We start from the raw sequence: 23,824 nt of genomic DNA on the forward strand, positions 1-23,824 counted from the left end.
AAAGCTTATCTTTAGGATTTGTGAAGGCTTTTGGAACTCTGGTTTGGGTCAACAAGATAGAGCATTGGGCCTAACTATTATTAAAGGCCCGTTTATTTTGTTGACTAAGTTATTAACCTAGTCCATCTCTATTTATATCCATATCATGTAATTGTAATCTTTGCACCTCAATAATGAAATAACATAGTTGCAGCCCGTGGGTGTAGACGTGTAGTCCCCTGCTGGGATCGAACCACGTAAAATTCTTATGTCATTTATTTTTTATTTTCTGTTTATTGCGTGTATAATCGTGTATACTTGTTCGTGTATTGTTCCGCTGCGCCGCTTTGTTTGTAACACTTATTTATCTCTACTAATGTTTTCTACATCTATGTCATCATTTTATTTCCAACATAACTAATTTCCAATCTCGTTTGTCAACAATGGGGTAGCCAGGATTTTTTCGTACGAGTTCAGAAATTTTCGAGGGACGAATGATTGTTTTACTATCATTAACGTTTGGATTTTTTTGTCTGATCTGGTTAAACGGTTCGGGTGGAGTCACATAATAAAAGTAGCAAAAATCAATAATAGAAATTCATTGAATTTGCACTTTATGGGGTTTCAATTTTTGAAAGATATCCATTACATCTATTGAAACTTTTCTAAGCAAATATCTTTTAATACAACATATGAACTATCACTTAAGTGTTCATCACCAATCATATTACGCAAATAAGATTTGACATACTTCATTGATGAAAAGTATCTTTCAATAATTGTAGTCATGACACGTAAAACATGAGCCAAACTTTAATAGTTAGTTTGTAAACTAACGTAAAATTTATGTGATTCTATGTTTCATTTCAACCAGTAATTGCACAAGACTAATAGTAATACAGTGTTCAAATTGGTAAACCTACCTTCTTTTAAATTATCAACTTAATATTTTTAATTGAAAAAGTGATCCTATGAGCTTAATAAATTATTTTGTAATTGAAATGTGTGTTAAGACTCGTTGTTAAGGCTTTTGAGGGTTCGATGTAAAGTTTTCTACGTGTTCGATATCGAAATTTCTATAGTTGCGATGCCAAAATACATCAACATATAACACTAAAATAAAAACGGCCTACGCCCCCTATCTGTCAGACAAAACTACCATAAATATAATGAAAAATTCCTAAAATGTCCATTTTCTAGAATTAGATTCCAAATATATACCCATAAAATTCAAAACTCGTTGCCTCCCCCTCATGTTAGCTCAAAACTCGTTGCCTCCCCCCATGTTAGCTCAAAACTCGTCGCCTCCCCACCATGTTAGCTTAAACATTAAATTTAATAAATTTTGTTATTTAAAAATTTATATCTAAACAAAGTACACATAAAATGATTTTGATATTATGCATTAGTTTTCCTAGTCGTTTTATTATCCAAAATCTAATATTTAAGAACTTAAAACCAATAAAATTAAAAATATTTAAACATTTTTTAAATTAGTTTAGGATTCATATTTTTAGTAAAGATAAGATAGAATTTTTTTAGCTAACATGACGGGGAGACAACGAATTTTGAGCTAACATGACGGGGAGACGACGAGTTAATAAACATGTGATCTCAAACTCTTAACGTAGAGGCGACTGCAAGTTAGTATCGAGAAAAAAAAGAAATTTTCTTAATATCTTCTGCAACCTTGGTCGCCACTGCCATAACCCCTTAGCAATCTCTCAACAGAAGCCACCATGAGACTCTTGAAGCTCTCCAATCTACGAACCCTTCACCACCGTTCAACCTCCAAACATAACCCCTTCATCCCTACACCAATCCATCACTTCTTCTCAGTGGCATTTCGTCGAACACTTGGCCGACACACTCACACCCACCACCATTACCACCGTTCTCCACAACCTCCGATCACACCCACCTCTAGTCCTCCAATTCACCCAATACTTCAACCCCATTAACACCAATCTCGAATGCTACTCCCTATCAATCGCCATTATCTCACAACATTCAAACCCTAACAACACCAAACTGACCTTAAACTTCATCAAATTAGTAATTAACTCACAAAGATTCACTTACACTGAACTATTCAACGAGTTAGTTAAAACCCGTGACCGGTTAGCGATATCGAGTACCGTCATGTTCGATTTATACATTAAAGGTTCTTGTGAGCTGAAAAAACCCGATGAGGCGATTAAATGCTTTTACTTGATGAAACAGATAGGGGTTTTGCCGAGAATCGAAACGTGTAATGATATGTTGAGTTTGTTTGTTAGATTGAACTATACGTATAACGCGTGGGTTTTGTTTGCGGAGATGTTTAGGTTGAAGATTAGTTCGAACGCGTATACTTATAATATTATGATTAACTTGTTGTGTAAAGAAGGGAAGTTAAAGAAAGCTAAGGAGTTTGTTGCGAGTATGGAGGCGGTAGGGTTGAAACCGAATGTGGTTACGTATAACACGATTGTTAATGGGTATTGTGCGAAGAGGGATGTTGATGGCGCACGTAAGGTGTTTGAGAAAATGAGAGTGAAAGGCGTTCGGCCCGATAGTTATAGTTACGGAGCGCTTGTTAGTGGTATGTGTAAAGAAGGGAGATTTGATGAGGCGACTCGACTTTTGCGCAAAATGGTGGGACTCGGGTTGGTTCTGACTGCTATTACTTATAACGCGATAATACACGCGTATTGCAATAAAGGGGATATCGAAATGGCGTTTCGTTACAAGGATGAGATGGTTAAAAAGGCGATACGCCCGTCTGTATCTACGTATAATTCGTTGATTCATGCATTGGTTTTTGAAGGTAAAGAGTCGGAAGCTGAAGATATGATAGAAGAAATGGAAAATGAAAAGTTGGTTCCGGATGATATTACATATAACATATTGATAAATGGATATTGTCGGTCGGGTAACGCGCATAAGGCGTTTAACCTCCACGATGAGATGATAAGTAAAGGAATTAAGCCAACGCATGTAACTTACACGTCGCTTATAAACGTGTTAAACAAAAGAAATAGAATGGACGAAGCAGATAATTTGTTTGCGAAGGCTATTGAGCGAGGGGTGGTACCGGATATTGTAATGTTTAATGCATTGATTGACGGTCACTGTTGGACTTAATTTCCGTCCTCGAGTCAATGAGGCGGGTTGGGCCGACTCATCGAGCCTATGATGAGTTCGTGTCTTGTTTATCAAGTTGAGCACGTGACTTGATTTACATGGAATAAACTACTTGGTGAACAAGTCAAGCCAATGACTTGGACAACAAGGAATTTATTTATTAATTATTATTTAAATATGTTTTTACTAATTAGTATTTGAGTATTATAAGGAGTTTGTATTCTAGTCTAATTAGGTTTTCATGTTTAAATTAGTATATATACCCGAGCTTGTGGGTTATATCATTAGGAGTTTAAGTATTTGTAATTTTTGAGCTATGAGAATTACAAGATCGAGCTTATGATCTAAACTTTTCGGTTTTGTGTTTATCGATCCTGGTCACCAAACTTCAGTCACTGTGCCAACAAGAACATAAAACGGGCTCTTTTATATGTAAACGAAATGGATAGATTAAAGGTTTTCCCGGACGAAGTGACGTATAATACTTTGATGCAGGGGTATTGCAGGGAAGGAAATGTTGAAGAAGCGATTACGGTTTTTGATGAGATGAAGAAAAGAGGGATTAAGCCTGATTTTATTAGTTTTAATACGCTTATTAGTGGTTATAGTAGGAGAGGTGATATGAAGGAGGCGTTAATGGTTAAAGATGTTATGCTGAGTTCAGGTTTTAATCCTACGCGGTTGACATACAACGCGCTGATACAAGGATTGTGCAAAAATAATGAAGGGCGTGCTGCGCAAGAGTTGTTTGATGAAATGGTTAGTAAAGGCATTAGTCCCGATGACAGTACATATTATTCTTTAATCGAAGGGATAGAACACGTTGATGAGTTTTTGGAAAAATGATCTTTTGAGCGTATGTAACTCAAGAAAAGGAAAGAAGGCACTTGTTGACGGCTTTCTAGTTAGCCGAAGAATCTTGAGATCTTAAAAAGCTGTACAACCTATCCTAAGGTAAGACTTTCTTTTCAAGAGAACGGTCGTCTGTGATTATTTTCAATTGCCTATAAACCTATAGATGATTCGAGTCAACCCCAGTCTTGTAATATAGATGATTCGAAAGTTAGTTACAGAATCACATAATTTTTGAATATAGGGTGCGTGGATAAGGGAATTTTTTCATTGGTTTAAGATTGACTTATCTTCTCGTATTTCTTTTTTTTTAAATCAAAAATCAAATATTTGTAACAAAAACATGTGATGAATATGCTCTTTTTTGAGTGAGTTGTTAATAAAGTTTTTAAGTTCACTTAAAACTTGGTTGTTACCAATACTTGTATGTTCCTTTGGGTATATTTAGAAATAATGCAGTGTTATTTTTATTGTTTTAATCATGCATATAATATCAGCATGGGTATTGGATTTTTTTAGCAGACACCAAATTTTTTTTTAATCTTTTATTTTCTGTACTCTTTAGGATCTTTGTCTAAGTTAATGTTGCAGAGCAACATATAGTGTCACTAGTGTACAGTTACTCTTTTGGAAAGTCTTCTTTTGTTGCGTGCCTTTTAACCCTTTTACGTTCTATAATGCATAAGTTGATGGCTGTTTTAAGATTAATTTTCACAATGTTTGATTGATCAGGTAAGGTCAGTTCAGTCATCCTTTACCAGATACATGCAATGATAGGCAAGCATCTAAATTATGGTTTTAGTTAAAAGGCTCATATATTATCGTTTTTTTTGGAGTGGTTAACGATTTTTTAATCAAAGGTTAATTTACTAGTCCTATTCGGCTATTGTTATCCCGATTCAACCTGGTAAAGAAATCTGAACTTTAGTTTCCTTAGTGACCACTGACCAGATCCAATTACCGGGTAAAATTCTAGACTGAAAAAGGGTCTGCAACTATCTGTATCACTGTATGTATATCATAAATCTTAATGGTTTGCGAGCATCATTTTCTTTGTTAAGTATAAGGTAATAAGACATCTGTTCAATTCCACTATCCTATTTAATATCTAAAGTTAAGTTATTTTATACCTAAAGTTATAAATTAGAATGCTAAAAGATTTGGTATAGTTACTCATCAATATAGACATATAATGCAGTGATTCTATAGAGTAAAACCTATAATTTTTTCCTCTTTGACCAAAAGTATTGTGGAGAGAGGATATGAACCCATAATCTCGGTGTGACGAGCCTTGCAAGTTTCAAGCTACCAGAAAGGCTCTAGCTCGTGGCTCCTGTTGAAGAGATGAATGCGCCCGTCTACCATTGTGCATGTGTATACTAAATCCTAATAGTTTTATGTGTATGTTAATGGTTTGTATGATCTTAATGGTTTGGCACATTACAATATGTTTCTTGATGGTTTGATACAGAGGTATGGCAGATTCAGTTTGAATATGTATGTGCATTTCTTGATGTGTATGTAGCTATGTTTTTTGAGGTGTATGTATTGATAAGTATATACATTAATACATATGTGAGGTTCAATTTATATATGTATGCAGGTTCAAAATTTAATAAAACACTAATGAAAATTATTTTATTAAAAACCATCAAAGTACAACTTGATTAAACAAATTCTCAGTAATAAATATTCTAACAAATAAGTTTTGTGAACTTCGAGTCATACATAAAATGACGAAGGTTGAGCGTAAAATTCATAACTTCTTCATCCGTCCATTCAATGGGTCGGTTACTTCATCATGACGCGTCAGCGATATTTTTTCGACTCATACAAGTGTGAAAGTTATCACGAACGTTTAACCAAAACCAAAGATTGTGACCGATTAATTAACCGTTGATTTTATCGACCCACGATCCCACGCCATCGACAACACTTCTTCTTCCTTGCTCGCCCACGGTTCGTGGCCTACGTTGCGTAAGCCCTCTCATAACGTAAGTGGAGAAATTTTTTGCTAAACACTGGCAGATAAAGAGAATATCTCATAGAATAGTAACCAAGTTTCAAAAGTGTTCCAATTAGTTCACTCATGCAATTTTTACTCAAATCGGGTCACTAAATCTTTAAATTAAGTCCCACCGATTATTTTGTGCGTCAAGAAAGAAATAGAGGATAAGATGTGGCGGTCGAAATTTCAATACCAGTTAAATTTAAAAAACTTTTAAAAAGATTAATTATATTAAAATTTAAAAATAAAAAATAAAATCCACGTCGATACTCAACGTCAGCATAAAAAAAAAGATAAAAAGATTTCCTATATGAAACAAATAACGAAAAACTAAAAAAACATGCTAAAACATTTAATTTAGTAACATATAAAAATTGAGTAACTTAATTAAAACAATTCACTATTAATGTAAAGTTGACCCACAAGTAAATTGTTTAAATTCATTTATTTTAACAGATTTAATAATATATATTTCAGGTTTACGCAAAACGACGACGTTTGGCAGTTGATAAATACAAGTCTCGTTGAAGATCCATTCCAACAAACACGCGATTGACAGTAACTGTTTGTTTAACCACCACCATCATCAGATTGATTCCCAAATGGAACCATAATATCACCATCAAACGATGAGATTCAACAGCCGGTTGAAGAACAACCAGCAGCGGCCAAAGAAGTAAATGCAAGCGGTGGTTGGGGCTGGGGTTTCTCTGTGCTTTCGGATCTTCAGAAAGCAGCCGAAGAGATCTCTCGCAATGTAATTAATCATATTTTATTATTTATTACTATCTAGGGTTTCGTTTTCATCAGTCAACGTCAAATGTCATTCAGTTTGAGACTTCGATTGTTTATGCAGTCTAATTAACTAATTCTCAAATGCAAATAAAGGGGTGTTTGGGATTCCTTATTTTGCCTCCTCATAAGTTAATAAGTTACAACAATGTAACTTATGAAACTTTTCCTCTCACAATACAAGCAATCCCAAACACCTTATTATTTTTCAAAATGTTTATAAGTTAGTGAAAATAAGCAATCCCAAACACCCCCTAAATAGAGACCGTTTAATAGGTTTTAGGTTTGGTATATTGGATTTTATTAATCCAAACTTATTGGCCGATAATAATCCATACCGCCGGTTTGATCAATAACACTCTGAACTTTTACTTTAGTTACCAAGAGCAATCCTAGTAGCATATTTATCGTTTAAAATCATTATTACGAGTGGAAATAGAATCTAGATCATTGATGATTATGTTAGAGCATTCTATGTTCCCCATTTTAGGGCGTAGTTGGAGTGGTTGCGAGTGGAATAGAGAGAAAATGTTCATGATTAAATTTGAAGAAATACTATATTTTTTTTAAGAAATGTTACTTCATTTCAAATAAAAGGATCCAATTACAATAAAGAGGCAGGTAAGCGGGCAACAAGCTGCGCCGTCACCCCCTTTTGAATGGCAAAACCAATCCTACTGAAAACAAAATTATCGTTCTTCGTCGTCGTTGAGTTAACTCTTTTTAGAAACGTAGCAGCATCGGGGGCAAGAGACCTAAATGTATCAAAAGCAAAAGGAATGAAGGCGTGTAAGCGTGTTGATTCTCCATACACGCCTTCTCGTGCTTAGCAATTTTTCATGCTTCTGCCTTTAGCACGACCTTCCTAGCAACAAACCCGGTGTCCCTAAGCCCGACAAGAGGGGACACCCAGTAAGGTCCACACAAGCATGCTTTCCCCCCGTCCATCCAAACACAAGAATGTCCGCTGGTCGGAGAGTAGACCTTCCTTCAAGCGGATCCGACAAGAAATTCACAGGAGCCTCATTTCTTGCCGAGATTCCAGCCCGTTTTAACACATCACAAAGGACATCCCTTACCAAATCATGTCTATATTTAAACCCTGGGAGTTCTTTGCAATGAACCGCGTGTTCACCAAAATTATTTAAACAAACCTTACGGCAAACCGGGCAGGGCTCATCAACTGGTTACAAATACTTTTAATCCTCCATATTTTTTTAAATTGGTTGTGAGTGAAGAAGAGAGAATGTAATAATAAAGGTATAAAAATGTATTGTTTAATTTAAAAAAGGAGAGAAAAAAAAGTTATTTTTAGTGTAATTTTAGATTTGGAGATGGGGAACCGATTGAGAATGCTCTTACTAAGATTGCTTTAGGTAACAAAAGTATAAGTTAGGAGTGTTATTAAAATACAATTTTGACCGTTATTAGTAGGAATAATTATCGGCCAATGGATTATTAAAATACGATTTTGACCGTTATTAGTTTAAGCACTATTAAACCTGTTTGGAATGTTTTTGATGAACTACGATTTTATATGTTGTAGCCATTGTTGACATTTGGATTTTGTTGATGATTTACTTATGCTGTCTAATGTAAGTGAAGATATTATAAAAGAAGTCTGAAAAACTGAAATTACACAATCTGAAATTTAAATTAACTGTTGAAGCATTTACATGTTATGTTTATCATACAAGCTAAAAGTAGGACTTCACTTGGAAGAAAGGTAGTATCATTTTTAAAAGTCAAAATCTAACCAATATGTGATCGGCTTGCTAAGAATGATTAACGAATCACGAGGCTATCCGTGATTGTTTTGCTTGATTAAATTGTACATTAGATGTCAATAGTATTTGCTTTGATTGGTTACAAATCGATGTGCAATTACTTGTTTTTTACACATGATATTCTCGTGATAAGTAGTTTTTTGTATTGCCATTGGCTCTGCATTAATTTATTTTTTATAAACAATTGTTTTGTGTTTACAGGCTGCTGAGGTTGCAAAGACAGCTGCAAATAGTATATCTGATTTGCAACATGAGTTTGAAGATTCAGAATCTTCTAAGGAGGATCTTCCAGAAGTTTCTGATAAAGATCAGGAAAGTGAAGATGAAGATGATAAGAAGCGAAAGGCTACTTTGGAAAAACTTGAGAAAGCTAGCGAGGACACATTTCTTGGCCAGGCAAGTTCAAAGAGTAGTTTACTAAGAAAAATACACCTAGGCACAATTTCTTGATTTCTTTTAAACATACAGTCATAATTTTAATATTATATTATTATTATTATTATTATTATTATTAATGATGTTGTTGTTATGGTTATTGTTGTTATTATCATTATTATCTCAATTGTCGTTGAATTTTGTTACAGGGTATAAAGGCTATTGACACTTCTGTTGAGAACTTTGCTTCTGAAGCTTGGCAAGCTTTAGGTAAAGCTTGGAAAGGTGGTTCCAGTTTTGTTCAGAAGTAAGTCAACATAGTAGCATCTATGTTATTAGTGTAATAATATTCTTTTTGTAACATTAACTAAAGCATTAGTTATTTGTCAATAGTCTAATAAAATGGACAAAACAAGCATTTGTGGGCCAAGGCAACTTATAAACCATTCTGACCCATTTCAACCCAATCCTGTTTTGACCCCTTGGTTTAAAATGCGTGATGCGCTTTGATCCAAAAAGCCAATGCGTGATGCGCAAGCGTCACGTATGCGAGGTGTTTGTTATTACAAAAATGCTAAAAACAATTTTACAGATCATATTTTAACTTGTTAACTTTTGAACACTGAAAATTTAGAGACTGAAATATATAAATTCAAAAAAAAGCTTTAGTACCACCATAGAAGTTTTATGTATAACCAAAATAAGTCTTTAACTCTATGTGTACAAGTAGTCTATGCATAAGGTACAAGTAACCTGTGCAGAAAAAACACTTGTGCGCATCAGACAGCATAGTGCGGAGTTCGTATTATGTGATTTAGGCGTATCATCCTTGCATCATGGAATTGCAATACATTGCTTCACATGATGCTATCTCATCTGCACCTCGTGCGCATTATCTGCACCTGATGCGTGCATTTAAAGCCAAGTTTAACCCATTACTCAATCTATTCTTATTAATATTTCTGCAGGCTAGAGAACTCTATACAACAAGGTGGTTTACCTGCAGCAGAATCTGTTCTAGAGGTTAGCACAAACCCTTTCTTGTCATCATCATATTACAGATTCTGTTTTTGTTATGTTTTATGATATGGTTTGTTTGAACAGACTGGAAGAGCTTTTACCGCAAAGGGCATCCAAGTTCTTGAGGAAACCGTGGATCTTTTGATAACGGAATCCGGCATGGAAATTGACAAAAATGCAGGCGAAAGTGGACACGAAACAGAAGAGGATCAGTTGTTGGAGGAGGTCACGTTTGACAGATGCTTTTACATCTATGGAGGACCAGAGCAGCTGGAGGTACTAAACGATAAACCCTAAACCTTAAACCATAAAGGCCTAAACTGAAGCCTGAGTCATAATATTGACTTACAGGAACTCGAGGCACTATCAAACCATTATGCCTTATTATTTAATAGAAGAAAAGCAAAGCTGTCAACAGAAGAAAAGTCTTCATATGATGTAAAGCTTAAAGAGGTTCAGCAAATGCTGATATTAGCGAACGGAAATAATATAGAGAATGCACCTGATGACATTGATGATGAGATCAAGAGTTTTCACAAATCAAGTGTGAGCAAGGCTGCAGAAATGGCTGCAGGGTAATATTGTCGTTTCTTCTTACCTTAATCCATCTTTTTATCATGTTCAAAGTAATAATCTAATAAGGGTATTTATGACATTTTGCAGCTTTGCAAATGCCTTAGCAGGACTGTCTACAGGTGATATTGTTCAAAAAACTGGTGGCAGACTAGATTCTCTTCACTCTGAGGGCACTCATGTATGAATATACATTCATTTTTTCTAATTATCTTACAACACAAAGTCATGAAAATTGTAAGTAAATTAATTTTTATTATCTGCATGCAGAGACTTTCAGAAATTTGCTGCATTGCATTATCTCAACTTCTGATTTTAGGGAAATCAGTTATACACAATGCAAGCAAAGCCCACGATCCTGCTGACGATGAGGATATTTTGAAAATTGAGTGGCCCAAGGATTCTATTGAAAAGGCTAAAACATTAAGAATGAAAGTACAATCAATGACTGGATACTTAGAGGCAGTTGCCAGTAGTTTTGTGACAGGTATGTTTAGTTTATATATATATTTTTTAATATATTTTCAAGATGTTATTTATCCTAATATGAATTTGATAAGCAGGCATATCAGATGTAGCAGAAGCTTATACAGCAGCCATCAAATCTGATTCTTCTAAGGTTTTGCCAGAAAAGTCAATTCAAGAAAAAGTCAACTCGTTTTCTGAGGATCTGCATGTTAATCGAACCACAGCTGTGGGTAAAATCCAGGATGGTTTACATTTCTTGGCGTATGTCATTCTTTCTACTTCGATGCCTGCTGTTTAGGTAAACCCTACTTTTAGATTATTAAAATTCATGTGTTGTATATACTATATATATAGTTGTTGCTTTTAGTTCATGATTGCAAATTTATCCTGTGATTTTTTTATCATACATGGATCTGTACTATTGCTTGTAACCTTAAAAAGATGATACTATTTGAGTAGGACATTTTGTTTGACACATTCGTGTTTAGCGATTATTATAATGTTAGTTAGAAAGCTGACAATCCCTATGATATTCGTGAGATGGGATGTAAAGATCAGTACCATATTAATGAAATATTATAAACCGCGTATATAAAAATGTTCATAGTGAAAACCGCTCGATTGAAAACAATTTTGTTAACCCGTACTTGTACATTCGTTGTAACCATTTACTTTTAGTTATATATTTTCACAACATGCAGTTCAAAAAATCAAATATACTGTATGTTCAAAATAACTTCCTTACAAAATCTTCAATAACCTGAAGACAACCAGTAGCTTGGCCTAGAGGCAAATGTGTATTTCTTACAATATAATGGTTGTGGCATGTGGGTTCGAGTCTCACCTGAGACGTAGAATGAAATAGGTGGAAAAAAAATTAGATGTTCAAAAAAATAAAATAAAAAATACATAATAGCTTGAAGACGTTTGCATTGTTTATTGGTTTCTAGTTTCATCTATGCACACGTAAGTGCATATTCATCATAATTAATTATATAACTTCAGTCACATTCAGAAACAAACCAATAATTCTCCATGTACACAGCACAAAAAGACGTCCAGATTTATATAACACCAACCAAGTGCAGTTAAATTCAAACACAAATCCATCTTCACTACAACCTTTTAACTCACAAATATCCTATCACAACTCATGATCAACAACCAGCCATGGGAGACTTTGATCCAGCCTTCATCCAAGAACCCGATCACTGTCCTAAAACCGCAGTAATTGAAGCCGATGGTATCCCTGAAATCGACCTCTCACCTTACATAACCTCATCTCCAAACACAAACACTGAAGCAATAGACAATCTGGTTGATCGAATCCATGATGCATGCAAAAACTGGGGTTTTTTTCAAGTGATCAACCACGGGTTCCAATCGAGAGCCGCGAAAAGATACAGCTGGCTGCTAAGAGGTTTTTTGATCAGTCGACGGAGGAGAAGAGGAAGGTGAAAAGAAGTGAGAGGAATCCGTTTGGTTATTCTGATACCGAGCATACAAAGAATGTAAGAGACTGGAAACAAGTGTTTGATTTCACGGTGAATGCTCCTGCGGTTTTGCCGGCATCTAACGAGCCCGATGATGAAGAGACTGTAGAGTATGATAATCAATGGCCTCAATATCCTCCAGAATTAAGGTACTTTTGTATGACTAGTATTCATTAACGACATAATTGTACGGGACTGTAGGTTTTGTTATTTAGACCATTCACAACAACTACGGGCGTGCATGGGTCGGTTATGGATCAGTTGTTACCCGTGACCAAAACAATGTAACTAGGCTTAAAAGTCTAGACTTGTGTTTTGTTATTTCACCTTTATATATATTAGAATACTACACAAAAAATGACATGACATAATTATTCTTAATTAACATTGAAATTGATTTGGAAGCATAGAAAGAACTAGGTTAACTTCTTAGTTAACTTTATCCACCTTACATTTTTTTAACATTTAACATTATCCTCGTTGATTTGAAATTTATTTGAGTCAGTACGATTTAGGTTTGAGATTAATTAAAAAGTTAAAAACCAACCCATCAGTTTTTGGCTAAGTTCGATTATCTCGGTTCGGTTATATCGGTTAATACAGTTATGAATGGGTAATTCGGTTTTATGCACACCCTTACTTACAACATATAAGGGAAGGTTTGTGAATGCTCTTAAAATCTGATTTGCGAAGTTTATTAACAATGACCGAGTCTTATATTGCGAGTTGAAAACTTGTAATCATTAACTTGAGTTTTTGTTGTTTAACAAAAGGGAGGTTTGTGAGGAGTATGTTAAAGATGTGCAAAAACTATCGTACAAATTATTGGCATTGATCTCTTTGAGCTTGAACCTCCCCGAGGACCGGTTGGAGCCTTTTTTCAAGGACCAAGGCTCTTACGTTCGGCTCAGCTACTACCCACCTTGTCTCGCACCTGATTTAGCCCTTGGTGTTGGTCGACACAAGGACGGCGGTGCTCTAACCATTTTGGCTCAAGACGATGTAGGCGGTTTAGAAGTTAAACGGAAATCCGATGGAGAGTGGATCTTTGTCAAGCCTACACCAAATGCTTTCATTATCAATGTCGGGGACGTTATTCAGATAATAATGTATCAAGATGATTGATTATAACGATTATATAAGATGAAAGTTGGGAAACATTAATTATTATTGAAGAACTTGTTACACAAAACCATACCTTATAAAAACATGGTTTCTACTAGATCCAATCTCTAGTTATCTATAGCCCACAAAGATTAGACTGAGTGACTGAGTCTATAAAATAGTTTGCGTTTCTAACAAATTATTTATTTACTAGCTTGAGGCTCGTTTACTACATAGGTAACTGATGAAAAAAATAATATATAATAATTAAGCAAAATATATATATATATATTTTTTAAAAAAATTAACCAATATGCTAATAAGCTACTACATTTGTAGTTATTTTGGTTAATGTACTACTCCACGTATTTAAGGAAAATACAACATATAAACAATTAAAATTAATAAAAAATATTAAAAATAAAGATAATATAATAGATAATAAATATTTTCATATATTATTAATAAGTTATACATTTTATATTACTATCAAAAGTAAAAAAGTAGACATTGTTGTAATAAATTACAAATTAGTAAAAGTTTTCTTGTAGGCTACATTTGATGTTGTATTGTTAGTTTATATTTTTATCATAAACCATAAAATATTGGTATTTGAAATCAAATATTTGTGAAATTCAATAGTAGCTTTTGGAAATTTTAATCATAAATAAGTTATACAAATTAAGTAGTATTCTAAAAATACTTATCTTTAATACAAGCTAAGTATTTATTATAGTTACTATGTTAGAACTCATATGATACACGGGTGGTTAAAAAAATACAACAACATTAATGAATAAAATATTATTTTAATAGCATACCTTATCCAGTTCCAAAACCACATCGAATCCTCCTAAGGCCATAACATAAAGAGTATCAGGGAACTCATGCCCCTCTAGCTGTATCTTACAATTCTCATAATTTTAAAAGAAGTATCGCTAACGGTTTCTAGAATAAAGGTCTCGGGTACACACCTACATTCTTCCTAGTATTCTCCTTTCACATTCGCTAAAAAAGGTAACCTCATTCTTTGATGCCTTTTTCAATTAGTATACCTTGACACTCTTTCCTTCTTGATCATATCTACTTTCTCAACATTCGCTTCGTCACTCGCGGTCCCAGCAAGTTCCCTAGTTCCCTTGTGGAGTTAACTATTGCAGGCATACTACATATTTTAACTCTTTCGACAGACCGATCTCAGTTTCTTTCATGTTGCTTCCACTTGGGTTCCCCGTATGGGTAACCTTTATTGCTTCAACTAGCTTTCTTGGCGTTACAATACAGAACAAGCGAGCAACTCTCTAAGTAATAACATCTCTGACCACATGCTCCAATTGGGATCATCCTTCGTTACTTTCAATAGTGGGAGTCATACTACTTTTGATTATCGTGTTGTCACACATTTCTTCAAAAGGTGTCTGGTTAGCATGTGTCCTACTACGGCGTCCAACATGACTTCCTTATCCATTTGCAGCCGTCATCGTATCTATTCTCTAAAGAAACATAAACGTTATCACTCTAGAAATTATTTAGCACATGATTAGTAACGTAAGTAGTTAATGACAGTGACAAGTTGTAATTAACCCTTTACATTACTCAGCATGTCCTACATACTTTTTTTTATGATTTCACTTGTGCTAGATTCTACTACTTACTTCCACAATCATGCAAACATACATAGAGCATACATTCTTATCCCTAGCTCATGACACATAATTCCCTTTATGATTTCACATGTGCTAGATTCTACTATTTACTTGACAATCATGAAAACATGCATATAACATACATTCTTATCCCCAGCAGTTAAGTTAGCATACTTTTTTTTATCTCTAGCAATTAAGCTAACATGCATACACTCTTCAACGTTCATTTAACATGCATATACATATATTCTTACATCTTTACATAAACTTAATCATGTACTTTTCCATTCTCGAGCTTTCTTGAACGACATGTTGAAATGACATCTTTCTTTCTTTTCTTCCTTTGGTTCCATTCTCTGTTTGAGTCTAAGCATGTTGGATGCTTATTTCTCTCAAACTTATGCTCTGATACCAACTTGTAATGCCGCGGACCCGGGTACCCAACTTTAATGTTGGATTTACTCATAAACACAATTCTAGATATAATAGTTAATTGAAACTCTACGCGGACTATTAAAACTTCAACCATTATTTTAATAAACATTCAATTCTTGCATTAACAAACCTTTAAACCATGTCTTCAATCATTCAAACGTAAATAAAACAACATAAAAGTTTCATTCTTAAAATGCCAAACCTTCTTCAATTGCCATGTGTCCCTCTCAAACCAATTGCCTCATCCTATTTTCTTACGTGCATACTGAAAGTTAGTTACGTTGAGTAAATTCTAGTTTAACATGCAACATGTTATAGATTCACATTCGCTCACATACGTATCCGGAGATACACATTCCTTACTTAACATTTCAATCTTTCATTCATTCATGCATGCATGCGTGCGTTCTTACATACACGCTTTCTTATCTTATTGTACTTAGTACTTATTCATTCACAGAATATTATAAGGGTCTGTCACCATAACCTCCACATATATTATAAGGGTTATCCACCATAACTTTCTCATATTTTATAAGGGTCTGCCACCCTATCATCACAGATTTTTTAAGGGTCTGCCGCCATATAACCTTCACAAATATTATAAGGATCTTGCACCCTAACCTTCACAGATTTTATAAGGGTTTGCCACCCTAAAACCTTCACGTATTTTGATGTGCTGTGTGCGCGGCTTGTAAAAATATGATGGATTGGATATCTAGCTTTTGCACAAGATCGTGTTTTAAATCTATAAAAGTGATTTCTACAAAGACTAAACACACACCAAATAGGCAAGTGTACCTATCGTATATGTAGAATAGTATTGGTAAGAACCAAGTATCGATCCGTGGACACAAATGTTTCTAATAATAAATCGTTTTTTACTTTAATCGGAGGTTTTAATCATTTTGGGGTTAATAATCTTTTTGAGCTTTTTATAAAATATAAATGCTTATATATATATAATATATAGGTGACCGATACAAGAGATTCTAAACGGGTTGTTCAATTATGCGAAGGTTACCATCTAAGATCAAGAATCCACTCCATTTTTAGCGTTGATAATTAATATGTAGACATGTGATAGACTTGCCGTAACAATATATGATAGATAGCTCCTTAAACCTTAAGTGAGCATCTTCAGCACTAAGGAGATGGTATGCGCATTTTAAAGTCCACCGTTTCCTAATGTCATACCATCTCAATGATGTCGATTTGAGTTGACAAGTAGTTTCGTAAAGTAGAAAGATTAGGATTGACTTCGATTTCTCAAATACCAATTCTAACAACTTCGGGTGGTTGTAGTTCATCACACAACCTCCCCTTGGTTGATATATGTAGGTTATAATTACACATTCCCATAACATATGGTTTCCTTGACTAATTTGATATCCTAAGCAAAGCCATTTTCGGATTACCAAGGTTTAGAAAAATTCACCATAATTTATATCTCATCATTTCTAAGTACAATATAAGGATCCGTGTTTCGATAATGTATCAAAGTATTTTTATCTTTCAAGAACATGAATCGATCATGAACGATTGCCAATGATATTGACAACCACCAACTTTGATTTAGTGATTTAAGATGGTGAAACATTTCTCATCAAAAGATAATTGTAATATAACCATGTACTTTACTAGACTACATCACATGTATTGATTAATTATCAAGTAAAAAAAAGCTTCTTCATAGATTTTAGATGGTAAAAGGAGTTTATCTCATAATGAGCATAGTGATAGACATTAAGATGATTGATAACAACAAATACATGATTAAACTTAGAACAATCTAACCAAGTGTAGATGAATCCTTCTTCTTAATGATGGTAATGATGGTTGATGATGATGATTAGTGGTGATGACCTCCAAGCCTTCAAACTCTTCACTAGATCTTCAAAGTGAGTGTTAGTGTGTTTTATAAGTGAAAACCGGAGAGAACTCTTTTCAAGGCACACTTGATGAATGCAACATGAGCCACTATTTATAGGCAATCTGGACGATGAGGCACGGCCCCGTGCATGATGAGCACGGCCCCGTGTATTTTTTTGACATGTGCCAGATTTGTTTTGTCTTTTGTGTGAGGTGGCAACGGCCCCGTGGTTAGCAGGCACGGCCCCGTGTTGTTTAGTGACATGTGCTCAGTTCTTCTTTGTCTTTTCTGCATTCCCGTCCACGGCCCCGTGCATACTGAGCACGGCCCCGTGCTTTTGCTTTCAGATTTTGTCTTTTCTTGTTTCAGAAGCATGGGGGCGTGTTTCTTGAGGCATGGAGGCGTTTTTCTTTGTTTTCTTGTGTTTTCTTCTGTTTTTCTTCGTCGTTTTGTTTGTTTCTTTGTTTGAGGCTTGGTTTCACCTGAAATTATGTTTTATTATGATAAGTAGTCTTTTATGCTATGTTATTAGATAGAAATTGCAGTTTTTAGAGATTATTTGATGCCGAAAAGATGTATATTTCTATGTACATCAAACATCCCCACACTTGAACATTGCTTGTCCTCAAGCAATCGTCTTATAAATGTTCTCTAAAAACAGAAAATTTAGTTTATAGCTATTCCTTAAGCGAGCTCCAAGAAGATGAAACAAAATAACCAATCTTTATGTTAGTGATAAAAGAGAAAAACTTCTGTTTTTATGAGTTTCCGTTTATGCAAAACGTCACGTTCTCACAATGTTCACTCACACTCGATTTTATATCTGATTATACATGTGATGTAGGTATGTGAACACTCTTAGCCAAAATGCAACCTGTGATAAATAAGCTTGTAACAAGTTCAAATCTCCACCTTTTGAAGGGTCGCATAGATCAGAAGGTAAAAAGGGGTTTTGGTTTAGTGTGAGTAGGAATTGGTATTATGTAGTGGTTTAAGGGTTAATGGTAAATACATCTTCTACTGTTCTTTGGGAGTTTGAGATGTCTTCATTGGTTAGCTCCTTTTCTCTCTTTTTTTTAGATGCCTAATGACTCTTTTAAGGTCAGATCGTCAAGACCAGTTTTATCGAGTATGCGGATCAATTCTTCCTCAATCCTGTTCTGAATATAACTTCCAACTCTAATGGATCGTTCGGCTTTGAGCCTAATAGCCCCCACCCTCATTAGTTCGGTATATTCATGCTGAGACTGAGTTTGACTTTTTCTACATCTTCCTTTGTGGGACCAGTTTCCGTAACCTAAGCATCGTTCATATCTTTTTGCTCTTCTCTTCATTGCGTTTTGGAAATTCCACAGAATGGTGGCCTTTGTTCGTTTTGGCGCCACTTTTTCCTCACCTCATTGCTAAAGAGAAAGATTCTCTCCCTAAGTTCTGGAGGCAACCTAGGTTTTGTGAAGTGTATGCAGCAAAGGAAATTGAAATCGAAAGAATGCATTTCCAGTTCTTTAGGGTCTGCCGGTAAAAGACCAGTGTTGTATTTTACCGGTGGAAATGGATATGGTGATCGGGGTTTTGGGTTTTGTGGTTTTGGTAATTGGTTTGTGTAACTATTACCTTCTTCTTTATACAACGCTTCATGCGGTCTTGAAATGAATAATTGAGACAAGTTCTAAGTCACACGAAACATATGACTCACTCAAAGCTTCCGAAAAAATATTTATATGGCATGAGTTTGTCTCACAGTAAAGGAGGAATTGGGTATTAACGCCATATTTTGCATAAATTTATTCTCAATATTACAAAACTTTTTCTTATTTTTTTCACTTTTATGTAATGATTGGTTGTTTGCAATTTTTTTTTCTTGGTTTTATTTTTAGGTTTAGAATAATCTTCGTTTGCTGCAAAAATATTTGTTTTAGAGAATTTTTATAATTAGTTGGACAAAAAATTGGTCAAGTAATTCCCCTCCCCACACTTGAATCTCATATTGTCCTCAATGTGATAAGATTCATGGAAATATAAAAATTCTAATTGAGTATTATGGGTAAAATGGAGAGTTACTTCCCTACGGGTTAACGAAATTTTGACAGAGCGTCCCCTGTTTTTCGTCCGTTTTCCTGTTTTTGTACCTGTATAATCTAAAACTGCAAACATCCACAAACAACCAAGCATAAACTGCTGAAAATTGGGTATGAAATCATCCATCCCTTGCCCTATCGGACTAAATTAGTACCTAGCATAATGTCTTTGGCACTCATGGCCATAATAATATCCAAACCAACACAAACACAAATAAACAAGTACGATGAAAAGTAAATTGTTCAAACACAAATAATAATAAGTTCATAAAATAACACCAACCCATGCCCGTGCCCATGCCCAACTACCTGTGCCGTTAGTCATCAGTTACCCGTATCCAGGTCAAACGGTCTCCACTGCCTGTCCATGCGATAGCCCAATCGCTCAATCTCTCGCCTCGTTGCTTCATACTCGGCTGCTCGCTGTGCATCGGAGGCAACCATTTGCTCGTTGATCCTGTTAAATGAGGCGGTAGTGTTAGTTGAGAATTGATCGATTAGTCCATATATACCCTCCAAAGAGTATCGGCTATCATGTGATGAACTGGGGCCGGCCCCTGATGAAGATGGGCCTCCTGTCTGATGGTAGGTTCGGCGGCGGTGTTGTCTGGGCGGTGATTGTCGTCTCTCATGCACATCCTGTATCATCATATCTGACGGGTCTTCTGGGTCCCAAACCTGATTGTACTTGTCACAAAATCTTCACACACCCGGGCTGATTTGCTGAACCATCTGGATGATCTCACAGTAATCAAGGTTGAGAGCTATCGAGTCTGGGCTCGGGGTTCCTTCTGTGTCTGCACCATAGGCTCTGTAGAGGTTGTAGATCTAGGGACCACCAAAGATCGGGGTATTTCCTCGGGCAGTGGCATTTGACATGAAAATCTTGCAGAATAGCATAGTGATATTGCATGGTATTTCGTTTTTCATGCAGTACAATGCCCAAAGATCCCCTAGGTTGACAACCCCTTCGCTCTGACCTCTAGCTGTGACGGTATGACTCAGCAAACGGTGGATGTACCTCATGAGTGGGTCACGCAGTGCTGTGCTCTTTGAAACGCTCGGCCTATAGCTTGCTGTTCCATAACTCAACTGTTCCCAAGCTTCGTCCCTAATGGCACCTGCTTCAGCCTCGTCATCATCACCTTCATCTGTAAAAGTCGTTTTGGCCTCGAACCAGATATCTGTGTCAGTTTCCTCGGTTGTATAGATACCCAAATCGATTCCCAGTTGAGTGACAGAGGTTGTATGCCAGATACCCCCACATCGGAACTCTATTGCCTTGGTATCCCACATGTCGAACCTTTTCTTCTTCATGTTGAATGAGGCTAGGAACTCCTTTGTAAGTTCGGTTACTGAATCCCCTGTCTGCTCAAAAACTCGTTTCCACGGTCTTGTGACGATGTTCTGGTAGCGCTCCCATTGGTTAACTTGTCTGAGGGTTTCTTCGCATGCACGGAAGTGAGCTTCAGGATATCTATTATTGAGATAGGTTAATCTTTCGTTTGCCGATCGGTCCTTAGTCCTCCGGTTTCCGAAGACTAGGAATGCGTGAAACTCTTCCCCATACTTGATCATCTGCAATTTAAACTTAAATTAGTCCAAATTCATAAAAAATTTCCAATTTTCTGAAACAGAGAGCAAAGCACGGTGGCGTGTTTTCAGATGCACGGCCCCGTGCTGCTGCTTCTGGTTCAGTTTTCTTTGAAGTTTGACTTTTTGTTGACCACGACTCGTGTTGTTTTTGGGCACGGCTCGTGTTCCTAATACCGATTTCTAACTTACTTAGACTCGAACCTTCGTTTCTAACCGGTTACATCAATTGGGTTTAATGGTTTGTCGGGTGTTTATGCAAAGACCCAAAATCCGATTTGTTTCTTTCAATTAAACCCTAACCATCAATCATTCAACAATTTATTCAACATAATCAAGCATAATAACCCATACCCCTTTCAGGGTTTGACCCGATTTCGTCGATTTGAACAATTTTAGGGTTAATATAAACCTAGAATGACGAATCTGAGTAATGCAATTGTTAAATTAACATACCTTAGGTTTAGAATCGAAGATTAGATGAAGAAATTAGCAAAATAGTTGAAGGTCGGCGGTTCTCGGTTCAGAATGCAGTGAAAAATAGGGTTGGTAGTTGGAGAAAGTTATTTTGTTAAGTTAAAACTCGTAACTGCCCTGACACCAAAAACACGGCCCCGTGCTTTTGGAAGCACGGTACCGTGCTGCTTAGTGCAGACAGTACTGTTTTGTTTATTTTGTTTGTCGAGATTGGTTTGTTTTTACTGGGTTTTTATTTTTTGGTTACTTTAACATGGTAATTAAAAATCCTAGATTTCATTAAAACATAAAATTAAAGACATAATTAAAGATAGATGAAACGAAAAGTACAACAACAATTCTCGGGTCCTAACACATAGTACTAGCGGAAACAACTTAAACATGAAACAAAGTCAGAACTTCAACGGCTACCACCCCCGAACAAGTCCTAGATGTGTGGTGGTGCTCGTTTGGCTTCCAAAAGTTCGTCAAGCTTTTTGTTGAGCGTGACGAGTTCTCGGTTGAGAAAGTTAAGTTTGGAAGTCACATCTTTGTTGTGGCCATCCACAACATGGAAGTTCTCGAACCTGAGCAGGTCGACTTTGTTAATCAGCTCGACCACTCGAGCCTCGGTTTGCATGTTGCTCTCAACTTGGTCTCTTACGATGCATTGGAGTCTCATGATTTGTTCCTCAAGGAAGGAAGATTCATGTTGTTTCCCCTTCTTCACTGGTTTCCATTCAACCCGTTTTCCTTCCATTTAGGTAGTTTTTGTTTGGTGTGAATGGAATAGTGAATTTATGCATGCATTATATAGAGAGTGGAAAGTTGAACACGGCACCGTGTTCTTTGAAGCACGGCCCTGTGCTGCTAGAAGAATAAATGTTTCTGAGTCAGAGAATTGTACAGAGTCAACGTGTATCATGCTGAAGATTTTGGGTGACCACGGCCTCGTGCTTAGTAAAGCACGGCCCGTGCTTTTTGTCACAATGTATTTTTTTTTTTAGTTTTCAACATGATTCACGATCCGGAATTTTTTTTAGAATGACGTTTATTGTAATAATTTGGAAGTTTGGTCATCTAAAGATTACTTTTCATTAAATAAAGATCCTAGAACAGTTACGGGATAAGCCCGGGTTTCCTAAGAAAAGAAAATATTCGGGTTAAGCCCGAAGTCCTAACACATTGTGCTTAATGCACTTTTTAACATATAAAAACATAAAATTAAGTATCCTAGAGCTCTCTGAAAGGCTCTCCTCCTCCGAACGGTCCTGTTGGTGGAAAATACGTGAAACCGAGAACTTGAAACCGTAGTTGCTCGTTGATGTCTCGGAGTTCCATTTTCATGTTTTCCACTGATTCGGTGAGTTGCATGAGACGCATCTCTGCGAGGACATTCATTTTGGTGAGTTCTCTCACGAGTTCTTGAAGTTTCAAGAGAAGCTCGGTTTTGGAAACATGGCGGGCATCGTTTCTCGGATGTCGGGAAACGGGAATTGCATCACTCACTTCAGTTGGCATGCTGAATTATCAGAGGTTTTTGGTTTTGGTTTTGGTTTGTGCAAGGAATGCAATGACACAAGGTGCCTTTTATAACCAAACAGGAGACCGAGCACGACACCGTGCTTTTAGAAGCACGCCCCGGTGTTTTTGCTCTGACAATTCTGTTACAAACCAGTCTGACTGAGATTTTTGCAGCATAGATGCCGGCCCGCATTTTTAGGCACGAGACCGTGCTTTAAGGAGCACGCCCCCGTGGTTTTTGATTTTTTTTAAAACAATATTTACAAGGCCTACTTTTGTGAAGGTCTTGGCCAGACCTTGTTTCCTTAAAGTCTTATTAAAAAAGTTTGGAGGGTTAGTACCTTTAAAACTTCTTTAAGTGGACCGTCGATGTATGGTTTTAATCGATGTCTATTGACTTTGAACTTTTGGCCGTTTGAACTTGAAATTTCGATGGTTTCATAGTCAAAAACTGTTTCAACTACGTATAGACCTGTCCATCGGGATTTCTGTTTTCCTGGGAAAAGACGTAAACGAGCGTTGTATAACAGTACACGATCGCCGACTTGAAATTTTTTGTTTCCTTTTAAATGAGCGTCGTGTATGCGTTTAGTCTTCTCCTTGTAGGGCCAGGAATTTTCGTAGGCCATTGTTCTCAGCTCC

At 36.0% G+C, this 23,824-nt stretch overlaps 1 protein-coding gene and 2 pseudogenes across 2 annotated transcripts in view; all 3 read left to right on the top strand.

The window, feature by feature from the left end:
* The first annotated feature begins 422 nt into the window (after nucleotides 1–422).
* LOC143593828 (uncharacterized) lies at nucleotides 423–4,220 on the top strand (annotated as a pseudogene).
* A 1,470-nt stretch (nucleotides 4,221–5,690) lies between these two features.
* Nucleotides 5,691–11,332, top strand: LOC143593829 (uncharacterized). The gene is made up of 10 exons (XM_077073321.1): nucleotides 5,691–5,699; nucleotides 6,609–6,722; nucleotides 8,746–8,940; nucleotides 9,129–9,226; nucleotides 9,888–9,942; nucleotides 10,024–10,215; nucleotides 10,291–10,514; nucleotides 10,603–10,693; nucleotides 10,783–10,999; nucleotides 11,076–11,332. Exons 1-10 carry the CDS (start codon nucleotides 5,691–5,693, stop codon nucleotides 11,276–11,278), a joined length of 1,398 nt encoding a protein of 465 aa, XP_076929436.1. The 3' UTR covers nucleotides 11,279–11,332.
* Nucleotides 11,333–11,982: 650 nt separating this feature from the next.
* Nucleotides 11,983–23,824, top strand: part of LOC143593826 (protein LATERAL BRANCHING OXIDOREDUCTASE 1-like) — a 31,893-nt pseudogene continuing 20,051 nt past the window's right edge. Inside the window, exons 1-2 of the transcript XR_013146204.1 lie at nucleotides 11,983–12,622; nucleotides 13,247–13,582. The product of XR_013146204.1 is annotated as a protein LATERAL BRANCHING OXIDOREDUCTASE 1-like (transcript). The remainder of the gene's footprint in view (nucleotides 12,623–13,246; nucleotides 13,583–23,824) is intronic.

The sequence above is a fragment of the Bidens hawaiensis genome, unplaced genomic scaffold (assembly GCF_021521415.1).
Source record: "Bidens hawaiensis isolate Kalapana, Puna unplaced genomic scaffold, B.hawaiensis_p1.1 tig00042837_1, whole genome shotgun sequence".
In the NCBI taxonomy this organism is placed as follows: Eukaryota; Viridiplantae; Streptophyta; class Magnoliopsida; order Asterales; family Asteraceae; genus Bidens; species Bidens hawaiensis.

Bases quoted from the DNA above. Each gene is read 5' to 3' on its own strand.
- LOC143593829 (XM_077073321.1), top strand. The intron at 6,723-8,745 runs GTAATTAATCAT...TTGTGTTTACAG, and splicing joins CCGAAGAGATCTCTCGCAAT to GCTGCTGAGGTTGCAAAGAC. The intron at 10,216-10,290 runs GTACTAAACGAT...ATTGACTTACAG, and splicing joins GAGGACCAGAGCAGCTGGAG to GAACTCGAGGCACTATCAAA.